This window comes from Chiloscyllium punctatum, chromosome X, assembly GCF_047496795.1.
Source record: "Chiloscyllium punctatum isolate Juve2018m chromosome X, sChiPun1.3, whole genome shotgun sequence".
Taxonomy (NCBI): Eukaryota; Metazoa; Chordata; class Chondrichthyes; order Orectolobiformes; family Hemiscylliidae; genus Chiloscyllium; species Chiloscyllium punctatum.
This window is the reverse complement of record NC_092791.1, coordinates 18,579,464-18,595,993: the sequence shown is the minus strand read 5'-3', so window position 1 is coordinate 18,595,993 and position 16,530 is coordinate 18,579,464. Positions and strand designations below refer to the sequence as shown.

The window sequence follows — 16,530 nt, the reverse complement described above, 5'->3', positions numbered from 1 at the left end:
GGGAGGGAGTGTGTGGGCTGAGGTAATAGAGGGAGGGTGGGAGGGTGTGGGCTGAGGTAATAGAGGGATGGAGGGAGGGAGTGTGTGGGCTGAGGTAATAGAGGGAGGGAGGGAAGGTGTGGGCTGAGGTAATGGAGAGAGGGAGGGAGGGTGTGGGCTGAGGTAATAGAGGGAGGGAGTGTGTGGGCTGAGGTAATAGAGGGAGGGAGTGTGTGGGCTGAGGTAATAGAGGGAGGGTGGGAGGGTGTGGGCTGAGGTAATAGAGGGAGGGAGGGAGGGAGGGTGGGTGTGGGCTGAGGTAATAGAGGGAGGGAGGGTGTGGGCCTGGGTACAAGAGGGAGGGAGAAAAGGTGTGGGCTGAGGTAATAGAGGGAGGGAGGGTGTGGGCTGAGGAAATAGAGGGAGGTAGGGTGTGGGCTGCGGTAATAGAGGGAGGGAAGGAGGTTGTGGACTGATGTACTAGAGGGAGGGAGGGAGAGTGTGGGCTGAGGTAATGGAGGGAGGGAGGGAGGGTGTGGGCTGAGGTAATAGAGGGAGGGAGGGAGGGAGGGTGTGGGCTGAGGTAATAGAGGGAGGGAGGGAGGGAGTGTGTGGGCTGAGGTAATAGAGGGAGGGAGGGTGTGGGCTGAGGTAATAGAGGGAGGGAGGGAGGGAGTGTGTGGGCTGGGGTAATAGAGGGAGGGAGGGAGGGTGTGGGCTGAGGTAATAGAGGGAGGGAGGGAGGGTGTGGGCTGAGGTAATAGAGGGAGGGAGGGTGTGGGCTGAGGTAATAGAGGGAGGGAGGGTGTGGGCTGAGGTAATAGAGGGAGGGAGGGTGTGGGCTGAGGTAATAGAGGGAGGGAGGGAGGGAGGGTGTGGGCTGAGGTAATAGAGGGAGGGAGGGAGGGAGTGTGTGGGCTGAGGTAATAGAGGGAGGGAGGGTGTGGGCTGAGGTAATAGAGGGAGGGTGGGAGGAAGTGTGTGGGCTGGGGTAATAGAGGGACGGAGGGTGTGAGCTGAGGTAATAGAGGGAGGGAGGGTGTGGGCCTGGGTACGAGAGGGAGGGAGGGAAGGTGTGGGCTGAGGTAATAGAGGGAGGGTGTGGGCTGAGGTAATAGAGGGAGGGTGTGGACTGAGGTAATAGAGGGAGAGAGGGAGGGAAGGTGTGGGCTGAGGTAATAGAGGGAGGGAGGGAGGGAGTGTGTGGGCTGAGGTAATAGAGGGAGGGAGGGAGGGAGGGTGTGGGCTGAGGTAATAGAGGGAGGGAGGGTGTGGGCTGAGGTAATAGAGGGAGGGAGGGAGGGAGGGTGTGGGCTGAGGTAATAGAGGGAGGGAGGGAGGGAGTGTGTGGGCTGAGGTAATGGAGGGAGGGAGGGAGGGTGTGTGTGGGCTGGGGTAATAGAGGGAGGGAGGGAGGGTGTGGGCTGAGGTAATAGAGGGAGGGAGGGAGGGTGTGGGCTGAGGTAATAGAGGGAGGGAGGGAGGGTGTGGGCTGAGGTAATAGAGGGAGGGAGGGAGGGAGTGTGTGGGCTGAGGTAATAGAGGGAGGGAGGGTGTGGGCTGAGGTAATAGAGGGAGGGTGGGAGGAAGTGTGTGGGCTGGGGTAATAGAGGGACGGAGGGTGTGAGCTGAGGTAATAGAGGGAGGGAGGGTGTGGGCCTGGGTACAAGAGGGAGGGAGGGAAGGTGTGGGCTGAGGAAATGGAGAGAGGGAGGGTGGGAGGGTGTGGGCTGAGGTATTAGAGGGATGGAGGGAGGGAGTGTGTGGGCTGAGGTAATAGAGGGAGGGAGGGAGGGAGGGTGTGGGCTGAGGTAATAGAGGGAGGGAGGGAGGGAGGGTGTGGGCTGAGGTAATAGAGGGAGGGAGGGAGTGTGTGGACTGAGGTAATAGAGGGAGGGTGGGAGGGTGTGGGCTGAGGTAATAGAGGGATGGAGGGAGGGAGTGTGTGGGCTGAGGTAATAGAGGGAGGGAGGGAGGGTGTGGGCTGAGGTAATAGAGGGAGGGAGGGAGGGAGGGAGGGAGTGTGTGGGCTGAGGTAATAGAGGGAGGGAGGGAGGGAGTGTGTGGACTGAGGTAATAGAGGGAGGGTGGGAGGGTGTGGGCTGAGGTAATAGAGGGAGGGAGGGTGTGGGCTGAGGTAATAGAGGGAGGGAGGGTGTGGGCCTGGGTACAAGAGGGAGGGAGAAAAGGTGTGGGCTGAGGTAATCGAGGGAGAGAGGGAGGGTGTGGGCTGAGGAAATAGAGGGAGGGAAGGAGGTTGTGGACTGAGGTAATAGAGGGAGGGAAGGAGGTTGTGGGCTGAGGTAATGGAGGAAGGGAGGGAAGGAGGGTGTGGGCTGAGGAAATAGAGGGAGGTAGGGTGTGGGCTGAGGTAACAGAGGGAGGGAGGGAGGGTGTGGGCTGAGGTAACAGAGGGAGGGAGGGAGGGAGGGAAGGAGGGTGTGGACTGAGGTAATAGAAGGAGGGAGGGAGGGAAGGAGGGTGTGGACTGAGGTAATAGAAGGAGGGAGGGAGGGAAGGAGGGTGTGGACTGAGGTAATCGAGGGAGAGAGGGAGGGTGTGGGCTGAGGTAATAGAGGGAGGGTGTGGACTGAGGTAATAGAAGGAGAGAGGGAGGGAGTGTGTGGGCTGAGGTAATAGAGGGAGGGTGGGAGGGTGTGGGCTGAGGTAATAGAGGGAGGGAGGGAGGGAGGGTGTGGGCTGAGGTAATAGAGGGAGGGAGGGTGTGGGCCTGGGTACGAGAGGGAGGGAGGGAGGGTGTGGGCTGAGGTAATAGAGGGAGGGTGGGAGGGTGTGGGCTGAGGTAATAGAGGGAGGGAGGGTGTGGGCTGAGGTAATAGAAGGAGGGAAGGAGGGCGAGTGCTGAGGTAATAGAGGGAGGGAGGGAGGGAAGGAGGGTGTGGGCTGAGGTAATAAAGGGAGGGAGTGTGTGGGCCTGGGTACGAGAGGGAGGGAGGGAGGGTGTGGGCTGAGGTAATAGAGGGAGGGTGGGAGGGTGGGAGGGTGTGGGCTGAGGTAATAGAGGGAGGGAGGGTGTGGGCTGAGGTAATAGAGGGAGGGTGGGAGGGTGTGGACTGAGGTAATAGAAGGAGAGAGGGAGGCAGGGTGTGGGCTGAGGTAATAGAGGGAGGGTGGGAGGGTGTGGGCTGAGGTAGAGGGAGGGAGGGAGGGAGTGGGCCTGGGTACGAGAGGGAGGGAGGGAAGGTGTGGGCTGAGGTAATAGAGGGAGGGTGGGAGGGTGTGGGCCTGGGTACGAGAGGGAGGGAGGGAGGGTGTGGGCTGCGGTAATAGAGGGAGGGAGGGAGGGTGTGGGCTGCGGTAATAGAGGGAGAGAGGGAGGGTGTGGGCTGAGGTAATAGAGGGAGAGAGGGAGGGTGTGGGCTGAGGTAATAGAGGGAGAGAGGGAGGGTGTGGGCTGAGGTAATAGAGGGAGAGAGGGAGGGTGTGGGCTGAGGTAATAGAGGGAGAGAGGGAGGGTGTGGGCTGAGGTAATAGAGGGAGGGAGGGCCCTCGATATCGATGTCAGGGAGTGAAATAACTCCACAGCAGCTGGTATCCCATGAACAAGTCACCCCTGGTGCCAGCACCTTAGCCAGTGATTGCTGTTTCTTCACTTCCCTGAAAACTATGGCTTGGCTACACAACCATTTCCAAGGCTGACTGCTTTTTTAACATTTGATGCAAAGGTGCTAGGATGGAGGCCAGGTTATTTAGAAACTTTCTATAGTAATTCACCAATACAAGGAAAGACATAAACTCCAGTACAGATGTGGAAGCCAGGGCACCTTTGATTGCCCTCACTTTATCTTCCAACAAGTGTAACCTGGTCTTGTCAACTCTGTAGCCCACGTAGGACACTTGGGGTGCCTGGAACACACATGTTCCCCTTCCAAGGCATACCCCCACCTTGGAGAAACATCTAAGGACTATATCCAAGTTCTCTAAGTGCTCCTTATTGAACTTCCCTGTTATTAGCACATCACCTAGATAAATGGCAACCTGGGGTAGACCTTGTAAAATGTTCTCCATCATCTGCTGAAAAATTGCACGGGCTGAAGATACTCCAAATGGCAATCTTGTATACTGATACAAACCCTTATATGTATTAATTGTAGCATACTTCTGGGAATCCTCATCTGACTGCAATTACAAGTAGGCTGGGCTCATGTCCAACCTCGTGAAGTACAGCCCCCTGGTCAGTTTGGCACATACATCCTCTATATTCAAGGGATTGGGTATTTATCCAACTGTTAAAAGTGGTTTACCATTTGTTTAAACTCCTCACAAAGGTGAACTGACACATTGGGCTTTACAATCGATATGACAGGTGCTGCCCATTCCATAAACTGCACTGGTTTGATGATTCCTTTGCTTTCCAGCCTCCTGATTTCTGACTCTACTTTTCCCATAAGGCAAATGGCACTGGACAGGCCTTGCAGAATCATGGAATTACTTCCTGGTCAACATGTAAGGTGGCCTTGGCTCCTTTGATAGTCCCCAGACCTTCCTGAAAAGCTTCTAGCATTTAATTAGGACTTCACTCAGACAGCCATTTTCTAATTGGAAAATATTGGGCCAATCAAGGTGAATCTGTCTCAACCAATTCTGCCCCAACCAGCCTGGGCCTGTGCCTTTTACTACAATCAGTGGGAACTGAACCAGCTGCTTCTCCTAAGAGACCAGAACCGAAGTTATACCCTTAATCTGTAAAGGTTCCCCAGTATAAGTTCTCAGTCTAACCGAGGTCCACCACAAACTTAAGGGTTAGAGTCCAGAGCAAGTTTTGTTAAAGACTGGTTCTACGATCACTGATACAGCCGTGCCAGTATTAACCTCCATTACAACCAGGTGACCATTTAACCAGACGTTCATTTTGATTGGTTCTGATTTGGATGTTGGTAAGCAATTTAACTGCTCCAAACCAGATGTAAGTGGGCTTTCCCGGGTGTGCACATTGTTAGATCAATTATTAAATCCTGACACTGGGCCATTCAGCCCAACAAGTCCACCCTAACTCTCTGAAAAGTAACCCACCCAGACCCCTTTCCCTAGCATTTTACATGTTCCCCCTGACTAATGCACCTCACCTATACATCCCTGGGCAATTTCCCATAGCCAATTCATCCTGACCTGCACATCCTTGGACTGTGGGAGGAAACCCACGCAGACACAGGGAGACTGCAAACTCCACACAGACAGTCACCCGAGGCTGGCATCGAACCTGGGCCCCATTGAGCCACCGTGCCGTGATAGTGGATCCTGAGCCTGTGAGTTTTGTTAGTCAATTTGGGCCTAGTCTGTCTCCGTCTCCCGTCTCCCGTCTCCCCCGGGTCCACTTACTGGCAGCAACAACAATGACTTGGTGGCGGGATCCTGAAGAAAATGTTCACTGTTTGGCCGAGGCTTTGCTTTGTTTTGGGGTTTTGCTGTGGGCTGACCTAGAGTCCCTCTGTTCAGGATATGGCCTGAGTGAAGCTGTGTAATTGCCTTTACTCAAATAGTATCCCCCAAACTCAGTCGGCCTGGCAAGGGAGTTCACTTCGGTCAGTGAACCCTGCAATGCATATGCTCCACTTGCCACGTTTTCTGATGACAAAGTCAATTGCAGTGCGTGTTTAAAGTCCAGACGGGATTTAGCTAGTAGGTGCTTCTACACGGTCACATCATTGATTCCACATACCAGTCTCTCAGCATCTCATTAAGGGTTAACCCAAAGTCATATGCCTCTGCCAATCATCTTAACCTAGTCAAAAATCCCGATAAGGATTCCCCTGATTCTCGAATTGCCAAGTAAAACTGAGGAGGCTTGGGGTTGTAATAGTCCTCAACTAAATCCCTCAACTCTTAAAAGGTTTTAGTATCCAGTGCCTCAGGGAAGGTTAAGCTCCTAACAGCTGAAAAAGCTGTGGGTCCACAAGCTGTCAAGAGAATTGTTCGTTCCTTTCCATCTGCCCCAATGTCAGTTGCCCAGGAAAAAAATAATGCATTCTTTCCATATACCAGGCCCAGTCTTTGACAGCCAGGGCTCCCAGATTGGACCAGATTAACAGCCCCAACGAGGGAACTCATATTCTGAGGTCCAGCTGCCTGACCTGGTTCCAGTCAGTACAGGGACTGGTCATTAAGTCAGGGAGGGAGAGAGGGGCGCAGATGTTGAAGGGAGTGAGGGAGGGTCAGCTTTAGATGTTGAAGTGAGCAGTCACATTGTATCTGCCCTGTTATATGTGCAGTTAAACTCAGCCCACATCTCATTATGGGTTGCCATTGACCAGAAACTGAACTGACTTCACCTTTCAATCCAGTGACCACAAGAGCAGGAACAAGGAGGGTCACTGGACTCAAAACGTTGACTCTGTTTCTCTCTCCACAGATGCTGCCAGGCCTGCTGAGTTTCTCCAGCAATTTCTGTTTTTGTTTCAGAGATTAGGTAACCTGTAGTGCATAACTCCCCTCCTGACTCCCCTAAGCCTGCCCCACCATCTCCAAGGCACAAGTCAGGAGGGTGATGGAATACTCCCCACTTGCCCCTGGATGGGGGCAGCTCCAACAACACTCAAGAAGCTCGACACCATCCAGGACAAAGCAGCCGCTTGATTGGCCCCACACCCACAAACACCCACTCCCTCTCCCACCGACGCTATATCGCTGTTCCTTCAGTGTCAATGGGTCAAAATCCTGGAATTCCCTCCCTCAGGGCATTGTGGGTCAACCCACAGCACATGGACTGCAGCGATTCAAGATGGCAGCTCACCCCCACCTTCTCAAGGGGGGCAACTAGGGACGGGGCAATAAATGCTGGGCCCAGGTAGCAGCACCCACATCCCATGAGCCAACATAAATCAATTTTGCTGCTACCACCCTCTTCATGTGGTGGAATCTCGACAGCCTTCCCAGTGTGACTTCCACATCTTGTTTACATTCTCTATATTTTCAGGAGTGCTCTTACACTTAACTGAGTGTTTCTTGTGTTCCCATCACCACACCATCCATGGTATTGTTTTGTTTTCACCTATGACGTACAGCAGTAAATCGCCAGTTCTGAGGAAGGGTCACTGGGCCTGAAACGTTAACTCTGATTTCGCTCCACAGCTGATGCCAGACCTGCTGAGCTTTTCCGGCGCTTTCTGTTTTTGATTTTGATTTACAGCGTCCGCAGTGACTCCGTTGCGGGAGTGAGTTGAATGTTAGCAACTGGTTCCAGGTTACACTGATATGACTGGCTTGGAGTGGTTTTCCCACTGAGTCCATTGTAGTGGCTGGTCAGAACCCAAAAGAGTGCAGAACATGCAGAAAGCCTTTCACAAGCAATGACGTGCATTGGAAGGAACAGTGTTGATATAAAAGTCAGAAACAAGGCAGGCATTTTGCACACAGCAAGATCCCGTGTGCAGCGAACTGGCCATGACCAGACCGTCTGGTCTTTTTCGGGTGTGATGGCGGACAATGTGAACAGGCCCAGAATCAGTCCACCCAGATGGGAGAGGGGTGGCGGGCCTCTGCAGGATGGCACTTTGCTCAGTACCCCCGCCCAGTGGGAGGGAGGGTTGGTTGTCAGCTGGGAATCGTTGGGCCCTGGTGGTGAGAGCAGCTCTCCCAGAGACCGAATCTGGTGAATGCCGGACGTTCACACAAACGCCTGACCGGGACAAATCTGATCTCGAGCACTCTATTGCCACTTAGTGGCAAAGAAGGGAATAGCCACACATCCCAGCAGTCAACACCAACAGGGTTGCAGGCCGTGGGTTCAAAGGTCAAGGGAGGACAGAGCAACAAGGACCACCTCTGCCTTTGTCATTCCCATTGTGCAGCCTACCCAGGTCCATCAGCTGCATGGGAGGGACAAATGGCAACTGCAGTTCTGCTTCCCTCTGAATGGATTGCTGAGTGAGCAAGAGTCTGTATGGGGTTCATGTGCAATTCCTCAGCAAAAAGCACCCCCTCAGTACTGACCCTCTGACAGTGCGGCACTCCCTCAGCACTGACCCTCCCACAGTGCGGCCCTCCCTCAGCACTGACCCTCTGACAGTGCAGCATTCCCTCAGCACTGACCCTCCGACAGTGCAGCCCTCCCTCAGCACTGACCCTCCGATAGTACGGCACTCCCTCAGCACTGACCATGTGACAGTGCATCACTCCCTCAGCACTGACCCTCTGACAGTGCGGCACTCCCTCAGCCCTGACCTTCCGACAGTTCAGCACTCCCTCAGTCCTGACCTTCCGACAGTGCGGCATTCCCTCAGTACTGACCCTCCGACAGTACGGCACTCCCTCAGCACTGACCCTCCGACAGTGCAGCACTCCCTCAGTACTGACCCTCCGACAGTGCAGCACTCCCTCAGCACTGATCCTCTGACAGTGCGGGACTCCCTCAGCACTGACCCTCCGACAGTGCGGCACTCCCTCAGTACTGACCCTCCGACAGTGCGGCACTCCCTCAGCACTGACCCTCCGACAGTGCAGCACTCCCTCAGTACTGACCTTCCGAGAGTGCAGCATTCCCTCAGCACTGACCCTACGACAGTGCCCACTCCCTCAGCACTGACCCTCTGACAGTGCGGGACTCCCTCAGTACTGACCCTCCGACAGTGCGGCACTCCCTCAGTACTGACCCTCCGACAGTGTGACACTTCCTCAGCAGTGATCCTCCGACAGTGCGGCACTCCCTCAGCACTGACCCTCTGACAGTGCGGCACTCCCTCAGTACTGACCTTTCAACAGTGCCCACTCCCTCAGCACTGACCCTCCGACAGTGCAGCCCTCCCTCAGCACTGACCCTCCAACAGTGCAGCACTCCCTCAGTACTGACCCTCTGACTGTGCGGCGCTCCCTCAGCACTGACCCTTCGACAGTGCGGCACTCCCTCAGTACTGACCCTCCGACAGTGCGGCACTCCCTCGGCACTGACCCTCCGACAGTGCGGCACTCCCTCGGCACTGACCCTCCGACAGTGCGGCACTCCCTCAGCACTGACCCTCCGACAGTGCGGCACTCCCTCAGCGCTGACCCTCTGACTGTGCGGCGCTCCCTCAGCACTGACCCTCCGACAGTGCGGCACTCCCTCAGCACTGACCTTCTGACTGTGTAGCGCTCACTCAGCACTGACCCTTCGACAGTGCGGCACTCCCTCAGCACTGAACTTCTGACAGTGCGGCACTCCCTCAGCACTGAACTTCCGACAGTGCGGCACTCCCTCCGTACTGACCCTCCGACAGTGCGGCACTCCCTCCGTACTGACCCTCAGACAGTGCGGCACTCCCTCCGTACTGACCCTCCGACAGTGCGGCACTCCCTCCGTACTGACCCTCCGACAGTGCGGCACTCCCTCAGTACTGACCCTCCGACAGTGCGGCACTCCCTCCGTACTGACCCTCAGACAGTGCGGCACTCCCTCCGTACTGACCCTCCGACAGTGCGGCACTCCCTCCGTACTGACCCTCCGACAGTGCGGCACTCCCTCCGTACTGACCCTCCGACAGTGCGGCACTCCCTCCGTACTGACCCTCCGACAGTGCGGCACTCCCTCCGTACTGACCCTCCGACAGTGCGGCACTCCCTCCGTACTGACCCTCCGACAGTGCGGCACTCCCTCCGTACTGACCCTCCGACAGTGCGGCACTCCCTCCGTACTGACCCTCCGACAGTGCGGCACTCCCTCCGTACTGACCCTCTGACAGTGCGGCACTCCCTCCGTACTGACCCTCCGACAGTGCGGCACTCGCTCAGTACTGACCCTCCGACAGTGCAGCACTCCCTCAGCCCTGACCCTCCGACAGTTCGGCACTCTATCAGCACTGACCCTCCGACAGTGCGGCACTCCCTCAGCACTGACCCTCCGACAGTGTGGCATTCTCTCAGAACTGATTATTGAGTGTTCATTGGGATTTTTTATCTATAAATCAGGGCAGTATTTTCAACTGTTCCTGTTGAGATTGTCATTTTGCACCAGTCTAACAGCTTACAAATGGGAGTAAGTGCAGCTAACTGGTGAGTGTCACTTCTCAAGCTGTAATCTAGTCCAGTTAATGAGAGACTGTAAAGATGGCCAGGTGGTTGATGTGCTGCTGGACACCAGTGCAGTCCACATCATCCACATCGACAGGACGTCTCTGCCACTCCAGGAACCTCTGCTGTCAGCTGACAAGCTGGAGTCTGAGCTTCCGACCCTGCGATACATGAGGGAGGAAGAGAGTCACGTGGACACTTTGTCCCAGGACCCAGTCACATCCACTCGGCTAGCCTGTTGTGAAGAGTTTCGGAATGGTCCCATCCCCCTTGCTGGAACATTCTGTCACCAACCATCCCGAATAGCTCTCTATCAAACAACTTGGCTCCCACTTACAGGAGACAATGATTTCTTTTGGCAGATTCGGCAAAGAAAGTGAAGGATGTTCTCAGTGAGTTTGCTGGGAACGGACGACTCTCCAAGTACAGCACGGAACAGGTGAGGCCTTCAGAGATTCGCAGCTAACCTTGCCCCGATGTGGCAGAGCTGATGCCAACGTGTGCCCTGCCACTCGTGCCTGTGCTCGCTCACGGGCATCACTGGCTCACTGCACTGCCCCAAACATCTGATGAGGTTGTTGTCAGATCCAGTGTAGGCCTCAGGCATGTGCGGCCTGTGGGGTCAGCGAAACCCTCCCTTTGCAGGATCAGTGTCTTCAGACTGGGGAGATTTGGGGCTGTTTCTGAACGATCCTGAATCTGATCCAGGAGGAATAATGTATTTCCTCCTCCATTTTGAAGGGCGAGAGTCGTTTTTTTCTTTTGTGGGATGTGAGCATCACTGGCAAGGCCTGCATTTATTGCCCATCCCAAATGCCCCTGAATTTAGTGTCTCACCCGGCCATTTCAGAGGGCACTTGAGAGTCAGTCCCATCGCTGTGGGTCTGGAGTCACGTGTAGGCCAGACCAGGCAAGGATGGCAGTACTGAAGGACAGTAGTGCACCTGATGGGTTTTTCTGCCAATCCATGCTATTGGTGATGGTCGTCATTAATAAGACTAATTTTATTTTCCAGACTTAGTCATTGAGTTTCGATCCCACCAGCCCTCATGGTGGCATTGTGAACTATTGGTTTCAGGATTAACTAGTCCAGTGACATTCCCATTACCAGCATTCACCATTGGACTTCACGGTGGCTCAGTGGTTAGCACTGCTGCCTCAAAGCACCAGGGACCTGGGCTTTAATTCCAGCCTTGGGCAACTGTGTGGAGTTTATACATTCTGTGTTTGTGTGAGTTTCCTCCCGGTGCTCTGATTTCCTCCTGCCACAGTCCAAAGATGTGCAGGTTAGGGTGGATTGGCCATGCTAAATTACCCATAATGCCCAGGGATGTGTAGGATAGGGTGGAGTGGCCATGCTAAATTGTCCCATAGTGCCCAGAGATGTGCAGGTTTGGGTGGTTTGGCCATGCTAAATTATCCACAGTGCCCAGGGATGTGCAGGTTGGGGTGGATTGGCCATGCTAAATTGTCCCATAATGCTCAGGGATGTGCAGGTTAGGGTGGATTGGCGATGCTAAATTACCCATAATGCCCAGGGATGTGTAGGTTAGGGTGGATTGGCCATGCTAAATTACCCATAATGCCCAGGGATGTGCAGGTTAGAGTGGATTGGCCGTGCTAAATTACCCATAATGCCCAGGATTGTGTAGATTAGGGTGGGTTAGCCAAGGGGAATGCAGGGTTACAGTGTGGAGGAGTGTGTCTTGGTGGGATGCTCGATGGGCTGAATCGCCTGCTTCCCCACTGTCGGGATTCTCTGATTTGTTTTCTTTGAAAGGGTTCAGATTGTAAGAATTGCCTCCTCTTGAAGTCCGCTGTCTTGAAACGGCAGCAGATTTCCCCTTGGAAAAGTTGTTCGAACCGTGTCTATGATGCCTGTTTGCATGTGCACCCTCTGCTTTGATCTCTCTGCAGCATATTGATTTTGAAGGCTTTCGAACACTGATGACAATCTACCTGGACGTGGACGACATTCCCAGTCAGTTTTGTCAGCATCTCTTTCGCTCCTTTCAGACGAAGCCAAGTGAGAAAGGTGAGGAACTGGAAGGGGACCGAACCACTAAGCTGTACCATCCCTCAACACGTACGTTAGCTTCCTGCAGACTGTAGTCACCACTACGGACACCGTCAATGTGTTAGGCTTCACCTCGGTAGTGGGAGGGCACCCACTACCCTTTGACCCTCAATATTTGGGTATTTATTCTTCCCCCTCAGCCCTCTCCCACAGCCCACTCAAGTGTCTCAAAGGATAGCAGCAACAGATGTTCCTATGGATAACAGCAGCCATTCTCCAATGGAATAACACCTACAGATATTCCCCACCCATGTCCCTCAGCTGATGAATCGGTACTCCTCCACATTGAACAACACTTTGAGGAAGCACTGAGGGTGGCAAGGTCACAGAATGGACCCTGGGTGGGGGATCCCAATGTCCACCACCAAGAGTGTCTCAGCAGCAGCATTACTGATCGAGCTGGTCAGGTCCTAAAGGACATCGCTGCTAGACTGGGTCTGCGGCAGGTGGTGGGGGAACCAACAAGAGGGAAAAACATACTCAACCCCATCCTTACCAATCTGCCAGCTGCAGATGTGTCTGATAATGGATACTGCAAAGGCTATGGGCCCTGACAACATTCCAGCAATAGGACTGAAGACTTGTGCTCCAGAACTTGCTGCTCTCCCAGCCAAGCTGTTCCACTACAGTTATAACACTGGCATCTACTCGACAATGTGGAAAATTGCCCAGGTATGTCCTGTACATAAAGAGCCGGACAAATCCAACCCGGCCAATTACTGCCCCATCGGTCTACTCTCGATCATCAGGAAAGTGATGGAAGGTGTCACCAACAGTGCTATCAAGCAGCACCTGCTCAGCAATAACCTGCTCAGTGAGGCCCAGTTTGGGTCCCACCAGGGTCACTCAGCTCCTGACCTCATTACAGCCTTGGTTCAAACATGGACAAAAGAGCTGAACTCCAGAGAGGAGGGGAGAGGGACAGCCCTTGACATCAAGGCTGCATTCGACCGAGTGTGGCATCAAGGAGCCCTGGCAAACCTGGAATCAATGGGTATCAGGGGGCAAGCTCCCTGCTGGTTGGAGTCATACCTGGTACATAGGAAGATGGTTGTGGTTGTTGGAGGTCAGTTATCTCAGCCCCAGGACATCTCTGCAGGAGTTCCTCAGGGTAGTGTCCTAGGCCCAACATCTTCAGCTGCTTCATCAATGACCTTCCCTCTGACATAAGGTCAGGAATGGGGATATTCACCAACGATTGCACAATGTCCAGCACCATTCGTGACTCCTCAGATACTGAAGCAGTTCATGTCCAAATGCAGCAAGACCTGAACAATATCCAGGCTTGACAAGTGGCAAGTAACATTCATGCCACATAAATGCCAGGCAATGACTATCTCCAATAAGGGACAATCTCACCCCCCCCCCCCCCCCCCACTCATTGACGTTCAATGGTGTTACCATCACTGAGTCCCCCAATATCCTGGGGGTTACCATTGACCTGAAACTCTGCCAGGCTAGCCACATACACACTGTGGCTACAAGAGCAGGTCAGAGGCTGGGAATCCTGCAGCGAGTAACTCCCCTCCTGACTCCCCAAAGCCTGTCCCACCATCTCCAAGGCACAAGTCAGGAGGGTGATGGAATACTCCCCACTTGCCCCTGGATGGGGGCAGCTCCAACAACACTCAAGAAGCTCGACACCATCCAGGACAAAGCAGCCGCTTGATTGGCCCCACATCCACAAACACCCACTCCCTCCCCCCACCGACGCTCAGTAACAGCAGTGTGTACCATCTACAAGATGTGCTGCAGAGATTGGTCTTTGCTAATAGGAGCATGTATCCCATATGCCTTCTGAACCAGCTTAGCTGCCTGTCCTGCTACCTACAGGGTTCTGCACGTATATACATCGAGGTCTCTCAGATCTCCAGTATGTTCCTACCTTGTTCGTTCTCCCCTACCTCACACTTTTCAGTATCAGATTCCATTTCTCACTGCTCTGCCCACTTGGCCACTGCACTGATGTCTTCCTGCAGTCCACAGCCTTTCCTTCTCACTCTTTAACACCTTTCCAATTTTTGTAGATTCTGAAAACTTGTTGATCACACCCCCCCTACATTTAATTCCAAATCAGTAATGCATACCACAAACAGTGAGGCTTCCAGTGATACAAACATCCCTCGACCATCCCCCCCCCCCCCCCCCTCAGCTTCCTGCCTCTCAGCCTGTAGTGGATCCAACATGTCACCTTGCCTTGGATTCCCATGGACCCTTACTGTCTTGGTCAGTTTGCCATGAGGGACCTTAGCACAAGCCTTGTTAAAGTCCACGTAGAACACATCAAGTGCATTCCCCTCATCAACAGTGCCGGTTACATCTCTAACCAACCTTTGTCCAATCTCCCTCTCTTGCTCTTGCTGTCTCTGTCTCCCTCTCTCTCTGTCTGTCTGTCTCTCTCTCTGTCTCTGTCTGTGTGAAAACTCCCTCTCTCCAAGCCCTCTCTCTCCACCTGAACACCTCAACTCTGTCCAATCTTCTTCTCTCATTGGAACTATCTCCCTCTCTCCAGACACTCCTTCTCTCTGTCCGATATGTCTTGCTCTGTTTCTTCCTCTCTGATCTCTTTCTCTCGAGACAAAAACTCATCCTCTGCAACCTCTCTCTCTCTCTCTCTTCCCAAACCTTGCCGTTGTGTCTGCTTGCTCTGTCTGTTTTCATTCTGACTTTCTCCTCTCATCCCTTTGGGACTGTCACTGTCTCTGTTCAGGACTGGATTTGTACAGCTATGCCTTTTGATGGGATCGGTGACTCACGATTGCTTCGCTCTCTCTCTCTCTGAAGATGTTCAAATCCCCGATACAATCGATCCCACTGGGCCAGATGTTGTCTTTGTGAAGGACGTCGTGTGTTACTTATCCTTCCTGGAGGGAGGCCAACCTGAAGATAAGCTCAAATGTGAGTTCTGGATTGGATCAAATGTGTGTTTCCGATCTTTAGAAAATTTGGCTTGTTTAATGGACTGCTCAACCATCTGAAGATGTGAAGTACCTCACACAACCTCAGTAGCGATGTGACAATGTTGCTAGGCCGAGCGCGCCTGAGACTGTGTGATACTTTTGATTTTTTCGTTTAAGTTAAGAATGACTTTAATGTTAACTATTATTTTTTGACTTCTTCTATGAAGGTCTGTAATGTTTACATTTTAACACTGTCTCTTTTACTACTTTGAACCTGAGTTTTTTTAACCTAAAATGGCGCCGTGTGTGGCAACGTTAGACTTAGACACTTTGAGGACAAGTGGCAATCAACTAAATTGGGGTGGCACGGTGGCTCAGTGGTTAGCAGTGTGGCCTCACAGCGCCAGGGAGGCAGGTTCAATTCCAGCCTCGGGCTACTGTGTGTCTGTGTGGAGTTTGCACATTCTCTCTGTGTCTGCGTGGGTTTCCTCCCACAGTCCAAAAATGTGGATTGGCCGTGCTAAGTTGCCCGTAGTGTTAGATGCATTAGTCAGAGGGAAATGGGTCTGGGTGGGTTACTCTTCGGAGGGTCGGGGTGGACTGGTTGGGCCGAAGGGCCTGTTTCCACACTGTAGGGGATCGAAACTAAAAAGAAAATGGCCATGCAAGAATTTCAGTTTCGCTCACCAATAATTTATACTTCTTTTTCAAAAGTTGTTGTGCGGTTATGAGGTTTTTTAAAAAAACGTACTCTTGTATTTTTGGGACTGTATCTTGAAACGGAGGGTAATCGAAGTCCAACCTGATTGTTCAAGGTGTTTGGAAGGTTTCAATCATTTCACTGCGAGGAGTCACTGGCAGCAGCCTCCGAGATTACAGCGACTCAGCTCTGAGCCTCCCGTGGTCCTGGAAGGGGATCGCTTTAGAACCTGTACTGAGCCAAACTGTACGTTGACCTTGAAGCTAAAGAGAGTTGGGATCAAGGAGGGCTCATGAGCATTTCTGCCTGGACGAAGATTGAAATGGGATCTGATAGTCGCCATGGGATGACAAGGACTGAACTCTGAATGTTAGAACGTAGAGCTGTACAGCATTGGGACAGGACCCTTCGGTGCAGGATGTTGTGCCAAACATGACGCCAAGTTAAACTCATCCCATCTGCCTGTCCTTGGTCCGTATCCCCGCACTCTAGAGAGTGAGGATGATGAGTTCCAGGAGATAAAGAAATGGTTGAATGACTGAATATTTTGCTCCTATCTTCATTCTGGAGGATACAAAACACAGTCAGAGCTGTCAATCCGGAGGTGAAAGGTACCTGTTGAAAATATAATCACAGGGGAAGCGTTCTTGAGCAAGCTGCTAGAGCTGAGGGCTATCACATCTCTGGCTCCTGACTGACTTTACGTTCGGGTATAAAAGAGGTCGCCAATGAAGAGTAGATGCGATGGTGTCAATTTCCCAACATTCAAAGATTCTGGAAAGGTCCCACTAGACTGGAAAGTCACAAATATCACCCAGCGATTCAAGAAGGGAGGAAACTGAAAACTGGAAACAATGATTTGTGTGTTTATT

At 53.1% G+C, this 16,530-nt stretch overlaps 1 protein-coding gene across 3 annotated transcripts in view; it reads left to right on the top strand.

Annotated features, from left to right (window-relative positions):
• LOC140471216 (diacylglycerol kinase beta-like) overlaps positions 1–16,530 on the top strand; it is a 133,679-nt gene that overhangs the window by 52,009 nt on the left and 65,140 nt on the right. For all 3 annotated transcript variants that reach the window (XR_011956895.1, XM_072567140.1, XM_072567141.1), the window contains exons 3-5: positions 10,344–10,420; positions 11,899–12,016; positions 14,843–14,956. Coding sequence is in view for 2 of the 3 variants with exons in the window: in XM_072567140.1 (XP_072423241.1) it covers positions 10,344–10,420; positions 11,899–12,016; positions 14,843–14,956 (309 nt within the window). In the remaining variant the exon portion in view is untranslated. The remainder of the gene's footprint in view (positions 1–10,343; positions 10,421–11,898; positions 12,017–14,842; positions 14,957–16,530) is intronic.